Source organism: Anopheles ziemanni, chromosome 2 (assembly GCF_943734765.1).
Source record: "Anopheles ziemanni chromosome 2, idAnoZiCoDA_A2_x.2, whole genome shotgun sequence".
NCBI classification, from domain to species: domain Eukaryota; kingdom Metazoa; phylum Arthropoda; class Insecta; order Diptera; family Culicidae; genus Anopheles; species Anopheles ziemanni.
Window position 1 is genome coordinate 77,644,735 of NC_080705.1, and position 15,925 is coordinate 77,660,659.

Here is a 15,925-nt window from a genome sequence, read left to right on the forward strand (position 1 = left end):
AAGCTAGGAAGCAAATGACAGAGTGAATTCCGTTTCCGCAAAATGAGGCTTACAAAGAAGTGCTGCCAGCAGCTCCAAGAAACATTTGATCGAAATTCACACAGACCTAATGGCAGCACTGCCAACTTTGACGTAAAACGTCAATTTGTTATTATTGTAACCGCATGGACAACCAAAACTAGCCGCGTGAAACAACATTGTCGGCAAAACGTTTCTGTGCAGATCCGATTTAAAAGTGTTAAATAGTGAAACTTATTAAAGATGCAGCAGGATGAGATCGTTTGGAGTGTCATCAGTCGTCAGTTTTGTTCGTTTCAAGTGAAAACGCAAACGCGAAACTTCTGTCGCAACGAGTACAGTTTGACCGGTCTTTGCTCGCGCAAAGCATGCCCCATCGCCAACAGCCAATATGCCACGATTAGGGAAGAAAAAGGCAACGTTTACCTGTACATGAAGACGGCCGAACGAAATGCTTTCCCATCAAAGCACTGGGAGAAGGTTAAGCTTTCCCGTAACTTCGAGAAAGCTGTGTACCAGATCAACGAAAATCTCCTGTACTGGGATCGGTTCGTGCGCCTGAAGTGCAAACAGCGGTTCACCAAAATAACGCAGTACCTAATTCGAATGCGCAAACTTAAACTACGCCGAACAAGCATGCTGGTACCGTTGTCCTCTAAGGTTGAACGACGGGAAAGGAGACGCGAAGAAAAGGCCCTCATTGCCGCGCGGATCGACAATGCGATTGAAAAAGAACTCATGGAGCGTCTGAAGATGGGCATGTACGAGGATATCTACAACTTTCCACAGACTGCTTTCGATAAAGCACTCGATGCCGAAGAGGTGGAAGAAGAAGAAGACATGGACGAAGATGCTGAGGACGAACAGGAAGAGGAGGTGGAAAAGGAAATGGAAGTCAGTGAAGAGTTGCGACGTGAACTTGATCAACCGGACGAATTTGTGGAAGGCGAATCAACCGACGATGAAGATGACTTCTCCGATGCGGAAAGCGAGTCCGGTATCCGCGAGCAGGTGGAAGTGGACAGTGACTTCGAATCATCGGAAGGCTCTGATATGGAAGACTACCAGCCAAAGGTTTCCCTCCGGCCTCCGAAATCGGACGACGAAACCGACGACCTACCTTCGTCTTCGGCCAAACCAAAGGCGACAGCAGACGCGAAAAAGAAAACACGAAAACTTCGCAAACCCAAACTGGAAATCGAGTACGAAGTGGAATCCGAGGCACCAGCACGACAAAGAATTCGCCAATGAGGTGGGTTGGGTCTTACATATGTCCATTCTTACTTTTAATTGCCTATAAATCAACGGTTCAATATGTGGTCGCACGGAAACGTTTTGTAAATCCATATAATAAATCAGTTATGAAACATTTGAAATCAAGCCCCAAAATTTACCATTTTTTTTAAATTACATGTTGAGAAACTCGTATATCTGGAACAAAAAAACAGTAAAGTTTAGTTTTAGAGTAATGAAAATTTTAGTTTTTTCCTGAATAAAGTTTTATTCTTGATTCATTTATCAACTCTTGTCCTGCATCTACCGTTATGACACATGAAATCTGCTCAGGGCACAATCAAACTGCATCCTTCAAACCATTTTTCAAATGTAGTTCATCGTTAATGTGCGCCACGTGCACATCTCATCCTGTTTCTAGAATTTTACCCACAGCTATAACGCTTTACCTGTTTGCCGTAATTTCTGACAAGCTCTGCATCTCTCTATGTTATCGGGCAAGAGTATGTTAAAAGGTGGTTGTTTAAACCATTATAATACCGTACACCTCCCGGTTGCCTTTTGGTGTTCCATTTCCTGTTTATAAGCATTAAATTCCAGTTAGTTCAATGAATGGTTGTTCCGCTAAAAACAAGAAAACTAATTTAAACGCTTGCCACTTTCTTATGCAACAATTGTCTTTTGGTTTTTGTTTGCTGTTGCACGGTTGGGATGAATATTGTTGTCTTTTTGCTAGTTTAAATGGTTTGATTTTCCATTCGGTCTGTTCGGGTATGAGTTTTCATGTTTATCCTTCCTACTAGGGGACTATTGGCTACCATGGTTATTTTGTTTCTTTTTGTATTCTATTCGACACGTTAAATAGCTGTCCTTTTAATGCTCTATTTGTTTGATTATAAGATTTGATCTGTGGTTGTATTTTCATAAAACTGGATCTCGAAGAAACATTCTCTCTATTTGATTACGTGTTTCGTTAAATATTTCTCCATCTCTAAACATGTAGGCTTACCTCTGTTTTCTCTTTTCTTTTTCAATCTTCTTTTGTGCATTCAACTGGATCATTTATTACCATTATTTCAAACACAATCGTGTCGTTTTTTCCGATTACTCTTATTTTTCTTTATCACCCGTTTGGCCATCACACCGTCATTATTGCTACCGATTACCTTTCAACCGTTCACCTTCATCTTTTTTGTGCATTTGAGTTTCGTACAGATTGTGTAGCTTTACGGTGAAGACTCTAGATGGAAAGAATCGAATCTAACGAGTAAGCTGAAAGAGGATTGACCATGGGGCTATCAGGGACAAACAGGGCAACACCTTAGGGCAAAAGGATCATCGGCTATAATTTTTGGTTACATTCTCATGTGCTATTGTATCCTACGCAAGGGTCGGCGGCTTGATTAACATTCCATTCACTAAACGATCCAACCAGTCAAACGGTCAACAGTTAAAGTGTTAACATATATCCTGAAAACATGGTACAGCATGTAGCAAGGGGAAAAATAGAACCGTTTTCATGCTTTATGGGAGTACCTGCTTCCTCCTGCTCTTCCTTCTGTCTCTAACAATTCCAAATTCCAAACATCAACTTCCTTTAACAGAGTGATAGTAATGTAGACTTCTTTAAAAAGTGCTCATCTCATCTTGCTTGCAATAAGCATACTCGAAACCCTTTGTTCAACACTGTTCTGCATCTGTAGCATCCTGACGGTTTTACTTTGTTTTGATGTTTGTTCCACTTCATTCACACCCAACCTATTCCCCATACCACATTCTTATTCTTCTAATCGCTAGGACACTGTTTCTATCATGTTTGGTGACTATTCCTTTGGTTTATGCAATTCTGTTAATTGAAAACTAGCAGATATTTAACACTTCGTAAAATAATGTGCTAAGTACCTTTTGCTTCGAGGTTTCGTTTCGTTTGCTTTTTCCTTTTTGTGTAATATTGATTCGTTTTGCGCTCCTTTTTACCATTCGCTTCCGTTCTCATTTTTCCTTTGCTTTGTTCTGTTTTTTGTGTGTTTGAAATGTTTGCATTAGCATGTGTATTTTACATTGAATACTTAATTTATTTTATTTTCTCTCGGCCTGTTATTACGTAAGTTCTTACGAAATTGGTGTTTACTCGTTCTGTTCTGTATGCAAATGATACAAAACAACTGAAATCAGCTGTAAAGAAGAGACAGTGGGCAATTTGTAACGCTCTCTTAACCCCATTTAAGGTTTTCAAATCACTTCAATTCAATTTCAATTTCTGCTATCTTTCTTTCCGTCGATTAATTGACTATTTCATCCATCTGATGGCTCGAGAACTAAATTGTGTCAAGTTGAGATACGTTATGCACCTTAACATGTATAAACTCATCGTTTAAAAGCGACTAGATTAAAAAATGATGTTCAACTGCAAAGTTACAATCATGCCGAACACAAACGACAACTCCAATATCAATCTTGTTGCCAATCGCGTATGTGTATGAGGTGTCCCTGTACTCGATGATATTAAACTACCCTAAACTTGTAACCCTAAATTACACACTAATCGTACACATTCTGCTAGTTGCGGTTCACAGTGTACGCCATTCGAGCCAGACCCCGGAGAGACCATCCAATGAGAGTGGTCCGTTTCAGTAGGAAAGTTTCACTATCGGCTACTGTATTTCGGCTACTGTATACTTTCTTCGAAATGTTTTCGCTATCGATAGCCTCTCAGACAAGATTCGATTTTGCTGGTAGTTATTTTTTATTGATTGGATTATTTTTATTTATATTTATTTTTTCTACGAAAAGTTTCGAAAGAGCACGAGTTTTCGTTACATATCGTCACTATCTAACGATATTCTATCTAACATAAAAACTCCCGCACCAATGGCGCAATGGCATACCACGTTGGATAATGCGTCACGAAAAATAAGGTAAAAAACCGTTATAAACAATAAAATCATTAAAGGTCACCAAACTAAATCAGTCTCAAATTTCGCATTTACGAGTGTGTCCCTTAACTGGGGAAGAAGTGGAGAAACTTGTACCCCAGCACTATCCTGGTATTCATGTTTACACTTCAATTGGTTAATATTTTCTTTTTTGATTCCAGAGAGTGGCCGCTACTATTATATACGTTTAATATATTAATGTTTAGCATAGTTGCATAAATTTGGTAATTTTGTTCACGATTTGCTATGATCGTCCCTATCTGGTCCATACAATGTGAATATGCTACGTGTCACTGCATCATTTACTACATACGCATTTGTCACATGGATGCGATTGTCGGAACACACTTGAAGAAAAGCAATGAATAAAAATTGTATAGCAGTTACACTTTTATCGTAAACCTCCCAAGTGGCGCAGTTTAACAGAACACAAAGCCACCACAAACTAATTTGAATTTTGAAACTTATCATATTCACCTCAACCAATGGCAGTGAAAGTTTACCTTAGTTACGGTATTAAATAACGGGATTTAAAAGTAATAATAATTCCAGTCTGCAATACTTTGCTATAGTCTTCAACCGTACCAACGAGCTGAGTATCTCGTAGATAGTTTCCGTTGTTTAATGTTGATTTAATAGATTTTTAATCATGAAATGTTATTTGCTTGTATCGGAAATAAACACTTGTTTTCTGTCGAGGCTTTTGTTCACCATACTGTATCTCTTTTTATATTTTGATTGATTTGTTTCTGTTACGCCATACATAAAAAAGTTGATTTTATATTTAACATTCTTTGATTACGGTTTCCTCCTAGGTTTTTATCTCCTATAAAATTTCGCTCGTATGTCGACTGCTATGTAGAGATTAAATTTTTAAATGTTTTTCTATGACAATTTCGTTCGTTCCACTTTTTTACTAAACCATTACAGCATGTGACTTGCTTTCCGTCGTTTAAAATTATGCCACCATTATATCGTGGGTATTCTCGTTTCAGAGTTTACAGTTGTTAAGTTTACCGAACGTGGGCGATTTTTGATCGTTTATTATGTATTTTCGAGCTGCGGTTTCGTCTGCTCCAGTCGTGTGTTAACTACTTTGCCAGATTGCAAAATGTTTGCTCCTACCCTCTAGCAGACAGCAGCACCCTCCTGCTAACCTCTGCATCCGATCTGCAACGATTTTTGTTCGTTTCTTTCAGCGGCTAGCTGAAATATTTGAGTCCGGCCACCAGCAAGAACTTCTCGATGAACAGCTCCGAATCGAGGACCGCTATGTGTGCCGCACGCCCAATGAGTGCATTTGCCGTGTGCGGCAGGGCATGGTGGACGTCAAACCGTGCAAGCGTCAGATCCTGACGCGCCAGCATCGGTGCAATGATGTTGTGTACCATTTCGCTGTGATGCAAATGGATATAAAGGCATAAGTTGGTTGCTAGCACCTACTGACGAGCAACTCACCGATAGACGATCCCGAGGTTCGACTGATCGCGTACAGCCGACTTGCAGAGCTCCAGGCGGGCCGAATGCGGTGGAACGTATCGATCCTGGGACGATCCGCACAGCAGCACGTTCTTGAAGTGGTGCAACGTGCTCCGTTGGCTGAGCCGGTAAAGAAAACTTTGGCGTGGATCACCGGCATCTCGAAGACATAGCTGGAGCAGGGAGCCCGATTTCTTCCATTTTTGCATAAACCACATTCCTTAAAAGAAAATTAAAAAGCAGTAGAAAAGGAGCTTGAGAAATAAGTCGTTTAGATACAGTAATTACACTTACCCATATTGACCAGTCCACTAGAGTTGTAGAGCGTACCCAGGTGTGGTCCGGACAGCGAGAGGAACGTGTGCAACCGGGACAGAAGCGGACGCATTTGAGGTCTGGCCAGCGCCGATCGCACGATGATCGTGCCAAGCGAATGGGCCACGAACGAGATACGACTCGGGTTGAGTTGATATGTTTCGATGTGGTAAAGCACCTCGGCCACAAGCCGGTCGGTCATGGTATCGAAGTCGGAGAACGTGTCACCCTGGTTGCGCTCGGACATCAGGAACTCCAGGTGCGCCCCGGGTAGTCCAAGCTCCAGATAGGTCCGGACAAGGCGCAAATCGGCCGAATTCCCATCCAGTCCGTGTACGCAGATCACCAGGTGTAGGCCAGCGGGTGAGAATGCCCGAAATTCGTCCGCTATATGGAAGTACGGCATTTCCGAGGCCATCTTCTGAAAGTCCGAGTAGATCGAGCCCGAGTAGTTGATCTGCTTGCGAAACTCTTCACGGCACTTTTCGAACTCCAGCAGTTGCATCGGGGGGTCGACTCGCTTTTCGCGTTCCGGGTTCTCCTCCACTGTCGGTTCGTCGGTTTCATTCGCCCGGCTAGTACGACGCGTCGTCATGGCACTTTCCGCTGCGCTAGACTGCTCCCGAACGGACGTCTTCCTTTCAACCGTCGACCCTGCGGGCGGTCCTGCTGTAGTTGTTGATGCCATCGTCGTCGTTGACGGCAACGAGGGTGCTACTGGCGGTGGCAGTGGGGCGTAGTGTGTGTTCCCGTTGTGCTGCTGTTGCGGACCTGATGTCACCGGTTGGCTGTGTATCCCGGCGAGTGAAACCATGGTGGCATTCGCGTTATTCAGCGTTTCTGCACACTTTGCAATGGCGGCCAGCTCGTTCGAGCTTTGCGATTTCATCACCGGTCGGGGAGTTTTGACCACCTCGTAAATGTGATAGAGTGGGTTGTCGATGGCCTGCACTTCGCACTTCTTCACGGCCGCGCCCATATTAACGGGAGCATTGTGCGGTTTGCTGTAATGATGACTGTGGCTTTGGGTCAGCGGTTGCGGTGTTGCGTAGTGTTGCTGTTGGGGCGCCGTTATAATTTGCGGTTGAAAAACAACAGACAGCGGCGCCGGAGTCACTGGAGGATGACTTTTTGGCAACGTGGCATAATATTGCACCGATTGGCGTTGCTGCTGTTGCTGCTGCTGTTGGTGCTGGTGCTGCAGCTTTTGGTGTTGCTGAACTGGACTCTCTTCCTTCACAACCGACTGCTGTTGCTGCTGACGTGGTAGCTCTGGTAGCGGGATAGTTCGAGGAGTCAGCGTGGCGCTCTTCGCGGTTGTTGGCTGATCCACTTTCGAGCTCACCTTCGAGACATCCTCTATGAATGATGGTGGGTCGCGGAACTCATCAGGCGGCGGTGGCGCGTCCCGAAACTGCTGTGGAGGCAGCAATCGTAGATCGTCAAACACGTAGTCGGAAATGTGCGCTAGGTCGAAGTCGGACTTAGACTTTTCCTTCTTGTTCGAGCGCCGCGGTGGTCGTATGTCGGTCGTGCTAAACCCTGCCTGGTTGGGGTTGGGCTGGGTCGTGCCGTTTCCGGTGGTACGGTCACCGGGTGCACGCTTTCCGCTGACCATTCCATACGGACCACTACCCGCCGCGTTGGCAGCAGCTGCAGCAGTTGCCGCGCGATTCCGCGAATCGTTCCAATCTTTTTCCAGATTGTTCCAGTTCTCTGTCTGAACCGAAGCACCGCGGATCATATCACTTCCGTTGGCACCTCCCCCGAATGTTGGTTTCGACTTCATCGAGCTCTGGTTGCTGCGGGCGAAAAACTCCGTCTGGGATGTGGGCGTGCTGTTCTTACGTCCCGCAACGAGCCTTGGTTGCTCGTTCAGCAACTTCAGTAGCTTTTTGCGCAGCTGCTCGCCATTGACCACCCGCTGGTCGTTAAGTAGCGTGTCCGGGCTCGAGGGACCCGTACTACGTCTGCTCGAAACCCATCCGGATTGCTCGCTCAGTGAAGACGTAGACTCACTGCTCGAGTGACGCCGTCGTAGACGAAAGGTGGCACCAGATGGGGGCAGTGAGTCACTGGCAAAGGCTGCCGGTGGAGGTGCAAGGTTCGGTAAGCTCTCACTGAATCCCCCCGCCCCACTCACAGCCGGTATCCCAGTCGGACCTATTCCTCCAACCGGTTCCAACTCCAAATTCTCCAGCTGAAACGGAACACTAGCGGACGATAGCAGGCGTCGCTGCTTGTTCCGTGTACGGGGTGTTATTTCTGGACTGTCGGAACTGCTCGAACTTCCACCACCCGGACCTGCACCCGATGTCCCGTTGGCGGTCGGTCCGATCTTGTGCGTGCTGCCGCCATTCGAGGTGCTTCGACGATGCTGTTGCTGCTGCTGCTGCGACTGGCCATGTACCATCTGTCTGAAGTCGGTCACTCGTATACGGGCGAACTCGACTGACCGGTGCGGAAGGGTGGCACTATTTACACCCCCCATGGACATTGCCGATGGTGTGCTACCATTTTGGGCTAGTCGAAGTTGTTGCGAGGAGTTGCTTCGTGGGATTGTATTCGAGACCGCCTTCGTCGGAAGTGAGGTGGAGCTGGATTGCTGCTGCTGCTGCTGCTGCTTTTTACTGCGCACCGGAGGAAACGAGCTACGCGGTGCTATGGGACCACCTCCCTGTACCCCCATTCCAGCACCTTTGGGGAGTGAATTATAGTACGCGCCTGCAGAACCGGATGAAGCCATATGACCCTGGTCTCGATGCTGGCCAATGTGTTGCTGCTGCTGCTGACTATTGTTATGGTATTGTTGGGCTCCATTGCGTTGCGAAGCACCGGAGTGTACCTGTTTCAGCTCGTGCCGAAAGTCACTGGCCAACTTCGCGTAGCCATTCAGCAGACCTACACTGAAGGCGTCCTGCTGCAGATCGTACGTTGGGTTGTGCGTCGCGGTTCCACCCGCGTGGATCACTTTGCGTGGGTCGCCAGGGTTCTTGTACTTCTCCCGAAACTCGTTGATATTCTTTAGCAAGTCTTCCGCCTGCACAGGGTTCTTTGGCTTTGACTTAGGAAGTGTCTGCAACAGGGCTACACCAGCTGGCATCTGCTGTTGCTGCAGTTGTTGTCCCTGTCCCTGATGTTGTTGGTAGAGTAGGGGCTGCTGACGCGGAATCTGCTGTTGCTGTGGTTGTTGCGGTTGTGGTGGTTGTTGCTGTGGTTGTTGTTGTTGTTGTTGTTGGGGATGAGAAGGCCCTTGCTGATGACCGTAACCATTGTAGGGAGCATTGTGCAGATGCTGGCGTGGTAGTGACGCCGAATTGGCACTCGACTGCAGCTCCAACTGGTCGAGGGACTTACTGTGTCTCGTCGGCAGTGTTCCCCCGCTGAAAACCGATGGACCGGTCGTGTAGATTCCCTTGAACTGCTGGTCCCAAGGACATTGAAGCTCGGTCGCGACTGGCAGCGGAGGATCGAGCAGGGTTGACGCCGAGTGTCTCGATAGTGCCTTCGGACATAGCCCGTTCTGTGAGGCAGCCGCCGCTGGAGTGATGGTAAGACTGGCCTGCAGAATGTCTCCCCCAAGAGCGTACCGGGGTGTCATGATGCCCATGTAGCTGCCGCAAATCTTCGGCACTGGCTCGATGTAGCAGGTCGCAATGCCGCATGAACATTCTTTGCTGCCGCCGGTCAAAATCGGGGCAATTTTGTTCGGGTGATGGTGCGCCTTCGTCGATTTGCCAAGCGTCCCCGTTCCGGTAGAACCTCCGAGGCTTGCCGCGGCGCTCACAACCGAGTGGGTGCCATTGAGGTGCGGTTCACTACCGGACCGGCGCTTCCCGTATTCGTTCGTGTCCGTGTAGCGATCTTCAAAAATGAGCGGCAACGAGTTGGCGTCGCCATCGAGCGGTGTGCAGTGTACCGGCAGCGGTGGCAAGGACGATAAATAGCGCGACCGCCGTGCCATCTCACAGATCGACACGTAGTTCTGATAGTTGGAATCGTAGCACCCGCTCGCCAGATGGCGCGGATTGTCGATAACGAAAAATCCCTCGGCGAAGCGGCGAACTCGCAGCGTGTGATGCTTCTTCGCCAGCAGCCCATGTACGGCCGGTTGGGTGGCCGCCGAAAGGACTCGCCTCCAGTAGAGGATACACTCCGCACACAGCTGCGCAATGTCCGAGTTGGCCCGGGCTGCCAGATCGTCCTCAGTATCTAGAAGCTGCAAGGGGATGAAAAATGTATGATGAGGTACTAGCATCAAAACAACGATCGATCAAAGCTACCTTCGCCGAATCGGACAGCTTCTTCAGTCTTTGCTCCGTGTCGAGGTTGGACAGTGGTGTCGAACCGGTCAGCGCCGACCACTGGTGGGGCAGCACGGTGCAGAACTCCTGCAGGGACAGCCGGAGCGACTCGAGCGCCCCCAACAGCAAGGCACAGATTTCTTTGTGAACGTTCCGGGCGTGCAGGAGGCGTCCGGCGGACCCACCGCCACACTTGGCACCACCACCAACCTGCGGCCCAAAGAAGATGGCTTCCAGTGGGCCGGGCGAGTTGCCTCCGCGACAGTTTAGCTTCGAGCTGCTCATCCACGGTTTCGTCGACTTGGGTGCGCTGTAGGAAAGCGGAGAAAAACCCTCGGTTTAAAGTCAACTTCCAGGAGAGCTTCGGTCAGGGGATTTCAGAAAATAAGGTAAGGTTTCAGGAATACGGTGAAATCGAACTCCCCGACAGCTCAGTGCACTTGACTCAGTGGGAACGTAACGGGACAGTAATGAAATGTAATATTGTCACTGCAATGAGGATGTCAGGGTAGAGTGATAGAGGACAGCTGAACAAAAGTTGAAAAAGGAGTGCTTAAACTAAAGCCAAATTTTCCACGAAAAAGATAATAAACACTGGTCTATGGTGCACGGTCAAACTTTGCCTACCAACATCTCAACGAGTCTCTCGGAAATACATCTCAACAATACGATGCTTGTTTATTTTTGTTGTTGCATCAATTTAAGCGTTCAACTTATCACGAGGCTGACAAGATGACGGATTGTACGTCGAACCGTCGATAGCGTCAATCTGAGCCGGGGCAAACTTCCAGGAACCTCCTTTTGCTCAAGAAGGCGAATCGGTTGCTTTGAGACCGGCAAACAAAAGGTGGATAATGGACAGGTTCTAGCCAAAATGAAATTGAGTCGCCTCACGTTGACGAGCACGTGTCCATGTGGATGATTATATTTCGCTTCATTAATTTCAATTCGCATCCTCAAGAGTATCTAACTAACGGGAAACACTCTTTTACGTATCGGTACTAGCGGCAACTGATTATGGACATGTGAAAACGATAGACAAAATTTGATAATGCAGTTTATTTGTTTTACAAAATGTACGGACAAAATATAAAAGATTATGAACAAAAAACCAACCAATGTTCTAAAATATCATGCATTTAAAAACAATCTTCATATGATCTGTAGTGAGAGGAACATATTGTGTAACACCAATCATCCAGGAATAGATAAACAATTTAACATGCTTGCAGAACACATTAGACTGAAATCAGATGTAAAATATAGACTCTTGAAAGATTTTCCATTACAGCTAAAATAAAATGACCCGAATGAATAATATTGCAGAGATATATAAATTGTTTTTGTAATATTCTTTCAGAATGGAACAGATAGCAAAACGTTGTGTTAGGAGCGTGAGAAGAACATAACATAGATGGAAAACTTTCTGCAGGGCAACGACACAATACAGTAGAGAAGGAAAGGGTGTTTCGATACAAACAACGGTCGTGGGTGAGACAATGCAACCTTACCAGCTTTGTACATAATGGAAAATGCTTTTCCTGCCCGCAATGCCCATTCCACCCAACGTTTTAAGGGTAGTATCCGTTCGATTTGATATGTTAATGAATGGAACAAGTATTTTCAGATACGTTTTGTGCCATTTTTTCGTGGTAAAGTGGATTTGAACAGTAGCACGTTTTGGTTTAGTGTGTATGAGACGCATTTGTACATATGAACAGAGCACATCATCGCAAGAAAGTATGCAGGTGATGTTTGCAGAGATACAAACGCGACGGATGGAAGAGAAGAGAAGAAAAGAAAAGAAGAAAAGAAAAGTAGAGAAAACAAGATAACTTAATTCACAACGCGACCATACACTAAGCTCTAACCGTTGTTGGGTAGCGATGCGCGCAATGCAGATGATTCTACGAAAAACATGCATTTCCCCGAATATGAACATGAATTTGCTCTAGCATATTGTACTAAAATGTCCCAAATGAAATAATTCTATAGAGTTACCACTACCTAGGATTGCTGATTTTCGAATTATGATTTCAATGCCCAATAATCCACGATTCGCCAGGATTGCATACAAGGTTTATTTTTTGATTGATGTGTCGTACCAAACGCATTATGCGTATTTAGCGGCATAATGTGCGTTGATCTATTTGCAAACCATACATATAGCAGTATGAACATACATGGTTATCACCCATACGCAATAAAAAAAGAAAATGGGCTCCACACATTGGCTCATGGATGGATGGATAGATGGATAGACGGATCATTTGTCATTCGATTTTTGTGATCCATCCTACCAGCCGGATGAAATGTTTGTCGAACGCCCGCCACGGAGCGGTGAAGGAGGAAAGCGAGTGTCTAATGGACGATAATGAGGGGTCTTAATGGTGGTACGGGAGAAAATTTGCCTCCACACACAACTGTATACAACAAAAAAGACAAAAAACAGGGAGCAAAATGATGCAGAATACGCTCAACCATTCGCGAAGCTTTGCGTACGTCCGTTTGAAACGTGCTCGTATTCATGCTTTGGTCGCACATTCATCATTCGTTTCGGTGGACCGTTTTTAGAAGGTTTCTTATGGCATTCATTTTTCTCCACTACGTAATGGAGAAAAACAATCTTGACAGAAATTTAGGTCAACCACAAGATGCCGCCTCGCCTGAGCGATTATAAGACATCGCAAAATTTTACCCCGCTTGTTTTTACCATCGCAGTATGAACGGTGCGAACGGCTGCAAAGTTATGGGTAGGTTCTTCCGTAGTGTCTGAACTCTTGGGAAATGTCTAAAGCTGAAGTACACGTCATTAGAAGCAATATATTTACGCTACTCAAACCCGAACTAGCCGTTGGCAAAGTGTATATATTTATCGAATAGTGCGTACGAACGGGAGAACGATAAAACAACCTTCTAGTGCTTAGAAGTGTACTAATCCTGTAGTTAAAATAAATTTCTCGATCGGATTATGGATCGTTTGAAAACTGTGGGCTATAATCTTTCGCCCGGGAACACCGAGCACCTGTCTTATTCAACGTTCCTGAAACGGCACACACACATACACTTATGTGCTCTCCAGAAGTTCAAGTACGTGAAATCGTTCCGATCGGGCAGAGCGCCTGAAGGGAATAGCAGGAAACGTTTAAGTATATAATAATCCCCCAGCAAGTTTCCTTGCTTTGCTAGTGTTGTCATGCGGAGCGTATTTTTAATCGCCTTGTAGCGTGTGGAAACTATGGATAAGGAGAAATGTTATTTAATTGAGCTTAATTTGATTTTAATTGTTTCTCTTCAGAAATACACTTTTAGCGAGATAATTAGTTGATTTATGTGCTAAATGATGTAATGGAATGAAATGGGGGCGCCCAGTTTTTCATAACTTAAACGGTTATAATATAATTGCTTACTAACTACTAATATTATTGAAGGAACTGAAAGCCAAAATAAAACAATCTGGCTCCTTTCATCTCTCCAAGCAGGACATCGAAAAACTTTTCCTTCAAGCGGTGCCGGTGGCCACCTGGGGATTCCGGATTTTCTTCTGGCCATTACCATCATCGTAAGTGATAAGCACTTTTCCACTTCATGATCGTGTTATCTTTTGGCCCGAAAAAAAATCGCCGGTGTCATTTACTACCCAATTCATATCCACATGCTTATCGTGGACGACTCGTAACGTGTCGTAAAGTTTTCCTGTGGCTAGCGCGAAAACGCGACGCGCGCCCTTTCTTCCATTGAGTGACCAAATTGCGGCGACACTGCCAATCTTGTTGGCCAACGAATCATGGTATGGAAGGAACCATCAAGAGAGCTAAAAAGACAGAGAAGCGGGAGGGAGATGGAGAGATATTTTTTTTTTTTTTGTATATTTTCCAAGCTGAAGACGCTTTTCACATACCTCAGGAACTGGTTTAACCGGTGAGTTATTGCACTTTAATGCCCGAAAAGTGCTGCCAGTGTTGCAAGTCAGCGAACATGAACCGGGGGCTTTCGACGGATCGACGGTGAAGCATTGGCATTTCGTGCACGCGAGAGAATGAAATAGGTTCGTTCGCGTCCTTTTTTCCGGATGTTTGTGCTCGAGCAGCGTAGCTTCGCTGCATGTCGGTCATAATGATATAAAAGGACCGCGCCACACCCAGCGTTGGCACTCCGAAAAGGTTGGGTGAAAAGTTAACCAAAGACCCAGGGCTGCTAGTCGATGGGCTTGTGTTTTATGCTTTCGTGAAGCATACAGCAGAAGAGCATAATGGTAATAAAAATGCAATAAAGACACGCGCCATTGGAGCGTAGTGGTGCGGGAATGGAGGGGGCACATAAATTCGAAGAAGAATGCAAAAACATCATGTGAGCGTTGCCGGGTCGCGTACCATGCATGGATCGCCGGCCCCTTCGTGGCCTGTTGGCGATGATGATGCCATGCAGGCTGTCATTATCGTCAGCGCACATTGTTTGTTCGTGCACAGGCGGAAGGATAAACGGTGAAGCTATCATTAACCTTGTTTTTTGTGCTTTTGGTGACACAGTTTTCTGGTTTATTGGTTGGCTGATGCAGTAGATTAGCTTATGCGCCTTTCTCACGTCGTTTTGGTGTGTTTAAAGATAAGCTCTTTATTAAACAAAAATAAGCGAAATCATCAATCATATGTTTGTTAGCGTTTGTGTGAGACATGTTCGAGACTTTGATTGAAGCAAAATTGCAAGTTCGCTAAAATGAAATCCTAAGACCGTCGGTGTAAAACTTATCATTTAAATACTATAATTTTTGAATATTTAGTGCAATCCAGTTCTTCAAAAGTCATATTCACAGAAGTAATAAAATGTTTAAATTTTTCTCACATATAATAGAGGCGCCCAGTCTTTTTCATCTAAAGCGTTTCTGGAGTAGCAGAGATTAGATCTCGCCAATTAAATTGATTTTGAGCCAATTTTATACGTAACATAAATATATGCAATTCTGAAAATTTTAATTTTATTTTATTTTAACAGTTACCTACAATCATAATACTTCTTCTTCTTCTTGGCGTAACGACCTTGTTGGTCATGCCTGCCCTGTAAAGGGCTTACGAGACTTTTTACCCTATGTGTACATGGATAGTCAGTCCTCTCGTACAGGGGAGGGTCCGGTCACGGTTGGGATTCGAACCCACGCCGTCGAGGTGGTGAGCCCCGGCGCTCATGGGCCGATTTTGTCCAACAATCATAATACGTACACATTAAACTAAAATGTGCTTCTTCTTACCCCTCCAAGGACTAATAAATGCTTGCATAAAGAATCTGACATCGGAACCCAGTGCCTGAATACGGGAGCATCTGTCGGGAAAACTCTGGGCCCCGTCAACGAGTAGAGACTAGCTCTGAGAGATCCAATCTTCCATCACTTTATTAACGCTTTGGAGGTAACATAAGAGCTAATTTAGAATCAACCGAAAAAAGGTTCGGATAGGATGGAGTCCACGGCAAATTGCATGTTTCCGTGTGTGTGTATGTGTGTGCATGAAGACCAAAGAATACCGGTAAAGTCAACATATTAACACGCTAACGTTGATGGGAAATGTGCGGGATGAAGAAAAAATGTACTGCTTCTAATAAACCAATTTCAACTCCCCGACCACATCCTGCTCGGGCTGTTTTCCC

General features: G+C 45.5%; 2 protein-coding genes across 2 annotated transcripts in view; one reads left to right on the forward strand and one right to left on the reverse strand.

The window, feature by feature from the left end:
- Window positions 1-237: 237 nt before the first annotated feature.
- On the forward strand, window positions 238-1,319 carry LOC131285916 (protein MAK16 homolog A). Its single transcript, XM_058314773.1, has one exon. It carries the CDS (start codon window positions 262-264, stop codon window positions 1,267-1,269), a length of 1,008 nt encoding a protein of 335 aa, XP_058170756.1. The 5' UTR covers window positions 238-261; the 3' UTR covers window positions 1,270-1,319.
- Window positions 1,320-5,389: 4,070 nt separating this feature from the next.
- LOC131281145 (uncharacterized) overlaps window positions 5,390-15,925 on the reverse strand; it is a 30,086-nt gene continuing 19,550 nt past the window's right edge. Inside the window, exons 4-9 of the mRNA XM_058310404.1 lie at window positions 11,797-11,826; window positions 10,265-10,595; window positions 8,815-10,200; window positions 5,961-8,769; window positions 5,646-5,886; window positions 5,390-5,582 (exon numbers count right to left, since the gene is read on the reverse strand). Of these exons, the coding sequence (XP_058166387.1) occupies window positions 5,390-5,582; window positions 5,646-5,886; window positions 5,961-8,769; window positions 8,815-10,200; window positions 10,265-10,595; window positions 11,797-11,826 (4,990 nt within the window). The remainder of the gene's footprint in view (window positions 5,583-5,645; window positions 5,887-5,960; window positions 8,770-8,814; window positions 10,201-10,264; window positions 10,596-11,796; window positions 11,827-15,925) is intronic.

What these genes read in the sequence shown, in the direction of transcription:
- LOC131285916 (XM_058314773.1), top strand. Translation starts at nt 262, where the DNA reads ATGCAGCAGGATGAGATCGTTTGGAGTGTCATCAGTCGTCAGTTTTGT.